The sequence below is a fragment of the Dendronephthya gigantea genome, unplaced genomic scaffold (genome assembly GCF_004324835.1).
Source record: "Dendronephthya gigantea isolate DGI-Jeju-01 unplaced genomic scaffold, DenGig_1.0 000067F, whole genome shotgun sequence".
In the NCBI taxonomy this organism is placed as follows: Eukaryota; Metazoa; Cnidaria; class Anthozoa; order Malacalcyonacea; family Nephtheidae; genus Dendronephthya; species Dendronephthya gigantea.
In genome coordinates, this window is record NW_021163077.1 from 748503 (window position 1) to 760381 (window position 11879).

General features: G+C 37.5%; 2 protein-coding genes across 2 annotated transcripts in view; both read left to right on the forward strand.

The window, feature by feature from the left end:
• LOC114530895 (nucleoside diphosphate kinase homolog 5-like) overlaps window positions 1-11753 on the forward strand; it is a 15659-nt gene extending 3906 nt beyond the window's left edge. Inside the window, exons 4-6 of the mRNA XM_028552499.1 lie at window positions 10442-10542; window positions 11269-11387; window positions 11509-11753. Coding sequence (XP_028408300.1) covers window positions 10442-10542; window positions 11269-11387; window positions 11509-11598 — 310 coding nt within the window. The 3' untranslated portion in view covers window positions 11599-11753. The remainder of the gene's footprint in view (window positions 1-10441; window positions 10543-11268; window positions 11388-11508) is intronic.
• On the forward strand, window positions 589-8826 carry LOC114530894 (5-hydroxytryptamine receptor 1A-alpha-like). Its single transcript, XM_028552497.1, has one exon. The coding sequence runs from the start codon at window positions 4040-4042 to the stop codon at window positions 5105-5107; it is 1068 nt and encodes a 355-aa protein (XP_028408298.1). The 5' UTR covers window positions 589-4039; the 3' UTR covers window positions 5108-8826.
• Window positions 11754-11879: the final 126 nt, after the last annotated feature.

Below are 11879 nucleotides of genomic sequence, written 5' to 3' on the forward strand. Positions count from 1 at the left end.
GTGTTATGGAGAAAATTTAATATGGCTTAGAAATACAGTAGCTATATGCGTGCATGTGCGCATATTTTTGTTGCTAATGCGTCGAGCTGTCATAAATAAAATTCATCAGGCAAGATTTGTTTATACAGCAAAGATTACATCTGCAGCCTTTTACGATAGTATCTATCAAGTGTTGTTCTACTGTAAAACTCCCAAGTCATGCAGCTTTGTTTTACGATACTATATAGGGCACATTTTACATTCCTTAACCACTGATCTCAGAGTACACTATATGGGGTAAAAATGTGATGTACCGTACACTAAAGTGGGTGATCTGTGTATTTATTTCGCAGTTGGCTTCGTTGCATGATTTATCGCAGGCATGTGCACGGTATTGTTTTGGCCGGTGCATTATTACCTTATTGTCATGCCTAATGTAACGAGTTGTAAGATCCGAGCTGTTGAAAGCTATTTAACACTAACAAACAAGACATATTTGCGCGAAATAGCAAATCATTAGGCAATTGACTATTGACGCTGACAAAAGACAACGGTATTGTACAAGTATATTGCTTACTAATTACAATTTGCTTGTTTCATTACCGCAGTTTCATTGTGTAACCTTTTGTGAAGATGTTGGCACGGAAACTATAGTTGAATAACTATTAATAGAGCATAAATCAGCTCTCGCTTGCAGTCCCTGCACTTTGGATGCTCCGGCAGGCTCGCGCGTCTGTTGACAATTATAGTAAATTCCTCTCTCACCTCAAAGACGAAATTTTGGCAGGAATTTTATACGTGCGTGTAAAAGTCGATACAATAATTTTGTGAATTTTCATCATCGTTTACTGGCGCCGTATCGAATATTCTACCCGGAAGGGCAGTGGATTAACAGTCAGGTTATATAATCGGGTATGATCTCAACATTGTGCGCAGTTGGAAAAGCGATTTGAGATTACAACAGTAAATGACGATTGTTTGATGAACGTGTGAAATTTCTCCGTGGTCATCCTGGGGTTTCTGTTTACAATACACTGAATCCTAACCTCTTGTTGAAATAGCAAAGTTCAACTTACTTCAAACTAAAGACTTCGACCTCCGGTATAAGTTTCATCAACATTGACATTTTTTGTACAGAATTTGCTAACGTGACCTCTAGGTTATTGTATATGCAGGAGAATTTTAAGTTGTGTTTATGTTTTGTCTTACAAAAAGTGGCTGACCGGGTTGAACGACTGTTGGGAAATTGATACGTGGGACGCGAACGTGGTTTGGCTTCAACACGTAGAGACGGTATTTTGCTATTAGTTATCTTCTGCCCTTCTATATACACGATACGGGGATTAGGGGGCTTAAAGGATTATTGTTGATCAACTCAGATATGTAAAAGTTCAAAACGTGTCGGCCAAAGGAAATTTGGCTTTCATTACTGGCTTACTTCGTTTACATCAAGTGAGCCGCAAGTAAATACGTTTTGCAAGAATTGTATTTCATGAGTCAAGTAACTGAAGTAAGAACTCCTCTTCTGTCGCAGAGCTGTTATGCCTTGTTTTAAAAACTTGCATATACTGTCGTAACGTACTACGGATCTCGTCATCTCGCTAGTTTCTGATATTCACGACAGGGTTGAACTGGATCAAAGCTTCTTCAAGAAAAACACAACAGTTCCTACGTTGGCTTCGAATATTTTGCCATTTTGATAATTCCAAACGTCGAACGCTGCCTTGTTTCGAGTTACTATTAATTATTCTGGTCGAAGGGCTGGCTTCACAAGATACAAAACAGCATAACCCATCTTCATTGGTCCCGTCTTGGACAATAGAAAGCAGTTGGAACAGATCAATTATCTGGATTTCAACATTATCAGCTGAACTTGACAGGCGGATCTGGAATGGATGGTATCATTAAATTTGTACAGAACTGATTTGGTCTCTTTTCGAAGTTCCCTCATCCGCTTTCTGTTTCCAGCCTCGCAGAAACTGTACCGTATATTTCCACGTGCTCTGCGCACTAATACACTGAGTCACAGTTCAACCTGTTCAGACACATCTGGTTTTAATCAGCTTTTGCTAACTAGCTTCGCAAACATACTAATAAAAGTCGAATGACTGATTGGTTTGCTCCACACTTTGAAGCACTTTGTCTAGTGGATATTCTCGGTAATTTGTGAGAAATATTTCACACTCCTGCCAAGTCTAAGTCTGCAAGACATATACGCTTCGCGGTCAAATCAACGTCGATTATAATTTGATATATCGTATCCAATCTACTCCTTCTTGGCATATTATACATATACTGTTGTTAATCGGAAAATCAACATCATTTAGCATTCCAGCAATTTCCTTTCATCTCCTGCCAAACGTTGGAACGTTCTCGTGTGCGATACTTGATACAGGAACGGAGGAACCGCGGCCGAGTGGAAATATATTATGTACTTTCAAGGAAAGGAATTGTAGCAGCAGGTACAAGTGCAAACTTTGTGTAAACAAATATCCTCAGTCTCAGAAGAGTTTAAAATTCGTTTAACTTTTTGGTCAAGTTTGCATCTGTTTCTACTTCTGAAATCGTCTGCTCACATCATTGGGACATAATCGCTAATATACGTATACATAACAGTCTGTTACTGGTACATAAAGATCTACATGCAACTTCTTAAACGAGAAGCAAATATTGGATTTTGGGACTCTAATTAAAACGTGAACGTGCGTCCAAAAGTCTGAGGCAGGGGTCCTGTTTGCGTAGAATTTAATTGCGGAATTATTTGATCGCAATAATAAGCTATAAGTGTAAAGGCCATTCTTTTATGCGCGGGACAGATTAAAAGAGGAACACAGCGCAATAAAGTTTAATTTAATCTTGTTTCGACCACGATATATAATTGACCATGAACAATATTTCTTGAAAAAAGCAGGTAGCTATAACGACGATTAGAGAGTTATTAACTGCAAAGGCTTGCGCACCGAGGGGCATCTCTTTGATCGTGAGGAAGCACATTAATAAATCAGCTTTCGTTGCAAGTGTTGAAAAACAGTCTTTGCTGACGATACGTCGAGAAAACCGGTCACGGTTTCGTACAACGATTTCGAGTTTCCCGAATCAAGCTGCGGTCGTAAGCCATTCGGTGGCAGGACCCTGGCAACTTGAAATAAACAACTACGAATATAAAAACGATTGTTTAGAGAGGCGCATAAATAAAACATTTTGTGCCTTTTCGCTGACGAAGCTGCATTAATCATACATATACAAGTCAGACAACGATATTACTTTTTAACATATCAGAGTCGAGAGATTTAATTGATCAGGGAATTTCATAACTCACAGCGTGAATTAGTGCGTCGGGTGGCAAATTGGTTTTTATTTCGATTATCGACAGGACGCTGCGTGCACAGAATCGGAGTTTCTCGGGACGAGGTGTTAAATTTACGCATGACAGTCTCTTGAACATAGACACTTGAAGATTCTATTTCCGAAGGCGTTCTCAAGGAGCTCTGATAGCGCATTCTACAAAATTATTCAAAGACGACTGTCATTTTTCATATGGACACTTACAAAGCTCCAAGGTCCTTAAATTACTTGTAAAAACAGGGACACGTATTTAATCATTTAATTTGACGGTGACGATACAAGAGTTATAGTGCAATTACCATAGTTTAGCGTTTACGGAAGGATCATAAATAATGGTGTGAAAGCCTCAAAATACAGCTGTACTTGCGTTTAAAATTCAAGTGGAAAGAAGACAAAGAAAATGGTTGTATTTTTAACTCCGAACGCGTGATACACCATTGATATTCTACGAGAAAAGCAGGGTTGTACTGGAAGAGAGCTATATATAGTTTCTAGCTCCCCATTGTGTGCAAAGATTTGGTTTTCGAATCGAGATTTATTGTGTTGTTTTATAATTGTCACAAATTGCTTTTATTTTAAGGCCATGCAGTTTTAACTGCCAACTGCGTTTCTAGCAATTGAAATCACGCCGCCGACATTGAAACAAAAGAATCCGAAAATCCAAGTCATTATAACAAATACGATTGTCGGATTAAAAGTGAAAACAATACAAATTATGGCAGCAACAAATGGAACCGACGCCTTAACGTATTCGCGTTTTTGGGAGCAGTTCCACGCGGGATTCCTAATCCTCGTGTCTGTCACAGCTTTATTCGGGAACGGTTTCGTGTGCACGGCTGTGTACAAAGTTCGACGCTTGCAAAAGGTCTCGAACTATTTCCTCGTGTCGCTGGCCGTCTCCGACATCTTGGTGGTGGTGTTGGCCATACCATTTCGCATCTACTTCGAACTGAACACCGTCTGGCTGCTCGGGAAACACGCTTGCAAATTCTGGATATTCATGGACATTCTCTGCAACACCGCCTCTATCGTGAACCTTTCTCTAATATCAGTGGACAGGTATATAGCTCTGTCCAAGTCCCTAAGGTATCTGGCGATTGCAACCGTCTCGCGATGTCGCATCGGTATAGCGATCGTGTGGGGATTCTCGTTCACGATCGCCACGCTATCCTTGCACACGTGGTCGTCGGACGGAGGGTTAATACATCACCCATTCTGTCGAAAGAACGATAAAATCTACTACACGTTCTCCACGATATTAGGGATCATTATTCCACTTGTTGTGCTGATTGTACTGTACTATCTCGTGTTTAAGATCGCGTTGAAACATCACGTTAAGATAATGAAAAGCAATTACAGCACTCCGCCATCCTCAGAGGATTGCGCCGATCAGTCCCAGCTACGATCTCGCTCGAACTCCAGCCCACGACGTTTCGCGATACGGGAGCTGAAGGCGACCAAGACCTTGATAATCGTCGTTGGTGCCTTCCTGGTGTGTTGGCTTCCGCTGTGCGTGCTGGTGGTTATGCAGCAGTATGTGCCACAGTACATCGAACGTTGGCCTCCAAAAACCCAAGAAATATTGGGACAGTTGCTCCTGTACAGCCTGCCATTTTTAAACTCTTGTTTAAATCCCTATATATACACATGCCATAACTCAGAATTTCGAGCGGTGTTCAAAAAAACCTTTTCAAAAATGCTGCCTTTCCTGAAATCACGGTCGAAAAAGGAGACAAAAAACACGTTTTGTACCGAGAATGATTTTGTGTCAACTGGTGTTTAATGACAATTGTGCAGTATTTAGGCACATTTGTATTGTATGGTCATACTATATATATATATATAAGCTAAATTATTATAAAGTAAAGTTTTAATTTTTAAATTATAAGTGCACGGACACGATAAAATATAATTATATATAAATATACGCGCTTCAACACTGGGAAATGGTTTTCCAATACTGCATGTATTTCTATAAAGAACGAATAATTGTTGAGTTGTAAAATGCATGCACGTAGCGCTGTAAATGTCAATTGATAAATATACTTCATATGCAAGCTGATAAAAACCGTATGGAGACATGCAATACGCGTCGATTCAATATCTCGTCATGTTAACACGCGGCTTTTTGTACGGTATAATGCTTAGCATAACAAGTCGCTGATAACATCATGTATGTATGATGCTGTGTAGCTATTACTAGCTAATGTGTAGACATGTATATCAGTTTATGTATATATATACATGCAGGTTATATTGAGATATCTCCAAGCATGAGATTAAAGCTGGCGCCGTGGCTGGTGGTATATACATCAATTTTTTTTTTAATTATAACCTGTTTCGAACAAACTCATTTAGCGTAAGTCGCGAGTGCTTTCGAAGCAACGGGATAACTCATGCATGCAGTTGCGACACCACGTTATCTATACACGTCGTTGTTAATTTATATTAGACACATGCAAAATGCGACGATTGATTGCTGTTCGGTGATCGATGTTTAAAAATTCCTTCGTCATGATGTATGTATGCATCATGCCCAAACGACCTCGTGTTTTGTCGAACGTGGGAGGATGCATGTGCGATTCTAATTTCTGCCCCAAGTTCAACGTTAAACTTATAATCCTGTTATATACTGATGGCTCCCTGATCATCCAGCGTAGACGTATGTGGAGTAAAACTGGATGGATGATAAGCTTGACGTTCAGAGTATATAAACACGATGCTTCAAAGTTCAAAGTTATAGTTTTGTTTATGTTGCCTCCAGTAGCAACCGCGGAATCCACATGCACGAGATGGCACTTGAACCCATAATAAACCGTATACCTCTAGGGAGAACAGATTGAAAGTGACAAGGCATTTGAATAAAATCCAGATGGACCGAAAATAGATTAAATTTTCACCCCAAACTATCATCTGATCTTTGAGACAATGCTCATGTAGTCTATATTCATTATAAATGCTTTAATACTTTTTTCGCAGTTGCTTGCCTTCTCGGCATGGGGAAAAGATAAATGAAAAGATAGGTCGTAAAAAAATATATAAAAAATGCCGCGTATAATTCTCGCAAAAATACTGATAATGTTGTTTACAAGTTAATGCTGGAGTTTTATAAGCTGTTTTATATGCATGTGTGCATGGATATGATATATGAAGCAGACATTTGATTTATTCGTTTGTCAACAGGCCTAGAATCAAGCTAATGGCAATGCCTGTCAATATGTGTTAATTTCAACAGCAAAGCTATATAAATTAGGCCCTTCTTTCTTCATTATTATGTAATTACGTTGCATGTCGTTTTGATATAAAACAATTCTGCCTGAATCGACTGTAAAAAACGTATAATTTCATAAGTAAAGCTGTCGAAGGAAGACTGCATGCCTTTCGTAGACTTAAATATTATTCAAACCGTTTTATCAATGATTATTATCATCTTGAATCAACGAAACTGATCCGCGTGCATGATAAAAATATGGATGGTTTGGTTGCGGGTTTAGTTTTCCTTCCACTACTACAGGAGAAGGTGCGGACCTAAAAGTAGCTTTAATATACACAAAACCCAAGACTCGATAGTTACATCTGTCGTTTATCGCTCAAGTTTTTACGAGAACGCCTCCAACATGCATATAATCGTGTTTTGAGAAAATACGTTGAAATGTAATAAAATATGTATGTGTATGTAACCTCAGTAAAGGAAGTAAAATCACCACGTATTTTTAAGAATCTTTTGAAGCAAAAGTATTTCTTGGGTGTGCGTCATGTATTTGATGTGGATGTCTTTTGTACGTGGCGTTCTATTTGTCTTAAATGTAACTCTATACGTAATCTTTCTTCAGATAACCTCAGACTATGTTGTTAATCGTCTGAATCCACGTTTGTATTGTGTGTATATCTTGTCCAAATTTGTAAATAGTTATATATGTTAACCTTGTAGCTATTGGGAGAATGCCTTGGTTAGGGTTGTGCTCTGTCGCAATCTCCCTTGTTGTCAAGTGTAATATTTAGACTTCACAACTAAAATAAAGTATACATGTATATGTATATGCCATATAGGCTATGGGAAAAACCCCAATATAATACTTTACTCGTCAGATATAGTTTGGAATCAATTGGTTTCAACAACTGAATATATAGCAATCAACATGCATGATTGACAAATTGCTCGGATTTTAGTTTTTCTCGAATACTATAACTATATATCCGGAGGCTATTTTCTTTGATTCAGTTTGAATTAATATAGTGCGTGATAGGATGTTTGAAAGGTAGTAAATTTTTCGTAGGAATAGATTATTCTTTTGTCAATATTTTTTTATTATTCCTTTAGTTCCAGATGTTTTCAACGGGAAAACAGTATGAGCCGATATACCTATATTGATTATACGTTTATAAATATCTTTACGAATTCGTTTTAGTCAAGAGCTTAAGACAAATAGGATGTTTGCGATATCGGCTACAACCTTTACTTAGAATATATATATACATATATATTATATCATGCATATATGCTATACCCTTTTTGGATCTCCTATATGTATTTATAAACTCCAGTTAAAGTCTAGTCCAGTGGCCTTTCTCTAAAGTCAATTCTCATAATTATGTAGAATTATATATCCATATATTATACTGTATTGAGACTATATTCCACACAAGTTTATATAGTGGGAAAAAATTACGACAGGCTTCGCCTTCCGGGCTTGCTGCTGCCTGCTTGTACGTGCTGAATTGCGGTGAATCTTTGTAAAAAAAATTAACACGTTTTTCAAACGTATATATAATTAAATTCGACCGCCCCTTAAATGAAAAAAGAAGTTGACAACCATCCTGTTTGTTAAATAAATTAGAAGCTTGTTGCCAAGGCAAGAAAGTTTGTTATTGGCATACTATAGTAGCAGAAACGCTTCGTTCAAAGGTTCAAACCAGTTCAATCAAACCACAAAACATAAAACTCTTGTTCTCAAACTATTTCAGGCAATGGTATATATTTTTCTCCGGTAGAATCACTCCTGAAAAAAACATATTTTTCATATTGAGAGAAAGTTAGACGTCCTGCCCACTTTTTATATGATTGATTGTTGCTATAATTCCTTTCAAATATTTGTATTAAATAAAGAAGTTGGATGAACACAATACTAGCATATATAATATAGCATTTGAGTATATAGCAAAAAGTGCCGAGTTTGACATGACCTTGCTTCGTGTGAGTGGCAGACAGTTTGAATGGCACCGCGTATAACAGACGATGGCTCTATCCAAATCCTTTTGTCCATGCAGATTGTCAATTATTGTGGATAAATGTCATTTCATGTTGTCCAACAAAAGTCTTTCAACACTCGATAAACGTGAAATAAAATTAAGTCGAATTGTTGCATGCGTATAAGATATATACGAATCATATTTATGGCACCTAGTATAGTATATATTACTCGTATATCTAGTATATATCTATTTACATCTAAAAATTTCTTGTTCAATCTGAAAGTCTTATATTGGGCAGGTATATTTCATCCCGAAAATGTCATTGATTAGCTCGATAGTCCATTGCATGTAGAGTGTATACAGACAACAGTGTAGTATATGAAATATACACAAAGCAAGTCCCAGATGAGATATCTTAAGAATGTTATATGATTTAAAACAAGACGAAGTTTGAAACTGTAAATATTCGACTATATTTCAAAGCCATAATATATTCAGACAAAATGTCATGTACAAATTATACACGTTACTTAATTTCTGATTTATAGTAATTTCTGTCTATATATATAAGGCTGATTTAGCGTGCATGAGGTCATGCAGGAACGTCAACGATGACATGGAAATGGCGACTGAATAGAGTGCATGATGCCGATGCGTCAATTTATGGACGGCGCCACGCCATCTCTTCGCCTTATTCAAGTCGTCTTTGACGTTCCTGTCCTAATTTCCTAAAGCTAAATCAGCATGTCTATTGCGTCTCAAGATGTATTGCATCTTCTGGAATTTACTCATTCAGACTGTCGTTCAACCGTGGATATATGTTTAATTAAGGTAGTTCACAATCAAAAGCCACGAAAGATTACCTAAGATTACCCACAGCACACACACCGACTCGTCCCTCCTTCACACAGTCAAAAAATTTCACATCTTTCCTCACTTCATTATCTTAATTAATAATGAAAAAATACATAATCCACGTGCAAATAAGGCAAGGCATCCATTCCTTCCCACTCATTGACGCAGATCCTATGATCGCCGGTTGTTTTGACTACGACTTTGGTAACAACCCCACCTAACCCAAAGATCAATTAACGCCCTCTGTAACTGATAACGTAGAAAACATATGTGTTAAATCATCGTTCACGTAAAGTGAAATTTATATCCAAAACATAAGGTATTAATATTATAAGTTGTTTATTTTACCTCGTGGTCTTAATGGTGCACGTGAATGGGATGATGAGAATACTGCCCAAATAGTGCCCAAAGAGAAAAATGACATCACTCCGGTTGCTATGGTTATATAGGGCGCTTTCCTTTATACGGAAAAAACGGCCAGACCGGCCCTGTTGTATATCATGCAGTACGGATAGATTACCGGTATTTTAGAGTGTTTCAAGAACTCTGCTTTCAAGTATATCGTTATTTACATCTGCCTAACACGGGAAGTATAGTTTTATCGCTATATTCTTAACGAAATACTCTATCTCAATTTAAAATATGACCGGTCTGACCATTTTGACCGCTTAATGGAAAGCGCACATATAGTGTTTAAAACATGGCTGATTTTCTTGGTTCTCAACTAATTTATCCGGAAAGAATAGGGACGTTTATTGATATAGCTTGATCAATTTCTGTGCATTTTTTAATTCAATAGTAATAATGACAATTGGTATTTTCTTTGATCGCAATATGTCATACGTATCAATTTTTTGTATTAGAAAACTGAATCCAAGCACTCAAACGACATATATGCATGCATACCTGAACCACTGTATGCCGCGATTTTTATTTGTTCAAATCACTTGTGGATAAAATCTAAAATTATTCTTGTCTATATGTGTACTCATTGGGTCGAACACGATCTCAAAAGTTTTTCCCGACTAGGGACGATTTAATTCATGAATTGCGTCTGCTTGTGTTTTAGTTTGCGAGCGATATACGGCACAGACAGTCAACGAAATGCACTCCATGGCAGTGATAGCCCTATCAGTGCTGAAAGAGAGATCCATTTCTTTTTCCCAAATTGTAAGTAGATGAGACTATGGTGTTCATTTGATGGTAATGATACAGTTTTCAAGAAATATACAGTTGAGCCAACCCTGCATTACAACGCTCCCCCTCTCGATTTTTTTCTAATCGACTGGCAAGAGTAATGGTAGACAAGCCAGCCAGTTCAATGTTTTGATCAGCCAGAAAACAGTTTAGCACGTCAGTAAGGTGGACTTGATAAGATTATATAACGACAATTAAGCAATATGTGGGTTTTGCTGTATATGCTCTTTATACTGATTGTTGTACACTTGGCGAACGTAAGTGCCCAGACGTGATGATGACTTGATATTGAATTAATGTTTAATTAGTGTTTTCAATCAAAGGAAGACATCTAGAAGACAATAACTTCACATCAAAAGTGGTATAACAACTGCCTAATATAGAACACTTTTCGACCTTTCGAACTTAGGGCGTTAGTATGAATGTAATAGCAAAGCATGCACTTGTTCTTCAGAAGTCGGCCCAAACAACTCCACTTTTGACTTACGTCTTCGCGTAGTAAACAGCATCCTGCATGGTAATTCAACCTTTTGCCTTGTGTTTGAACCATCATATGAAGGTGTAGCTACAAGAAATTATAGCTACAAGGAAACATACAATGCACTGCGGTGTATAAAGGAGAAATGAAGCCAGGTATTCTCACCAGTTATTAGTTGATGATAGCAAACTAATTCACCAACTACACATTCACTCCATCAGGTATCGTCGAGCCAGTATCGTATGGCCAGGATGCCAAAGATTATCTCTCTCGAACCATCAACAGCACCATGATCAAAGGTTTGACTGAGTTATGCAAGAAAAAACCTGAAGAACCACTCGTAAGTATAGAGCATTGCAATTTTGCGTTATTCATAAGTACGATGCCGTAAGTATGACACCAGCAACAATGAAAACCGAACGAGGAAAACATCTCAATCTGAAAATATTGTCATTCTATAGTTATGGCTTTCCGACTGGCTCATCGAGAACAACCCTAACAAACCAAGAATAAACCAACCAGGATATCAGGTAGAAGAACCCGATGACTGATATATAGACTTGAGACAATTCTCAATATAAAATAGCGCGATATTGCTTGTAAATGTTGTCTTCTATATGTGGACATACTACTTTCGTGTGGTAGTTATACGGAAGAATTGTGGAAGAAATATTATGTAATATTCTATACGCTTTGTAAATAAATGGTCGAAAACAAAAAATGATTGTTTCATGTTAAGGGTCACCAGTCTGATCTGTTATATTTGTCATCCTTATAATGCACTGAAAAAGGGTATTACAAACACATACTGTAATTAATCCTGGCCGAAATT

What these genes read in the sequence shown, in the direction of transcription:
- LOC114530894 (XM_028552497.1), top strand. Translation starts at nt 4,040, where the DNA reads ATGGCAGCAACAAATGGAACCGACGCCTTAACGTATTCGCGTTTTTGG.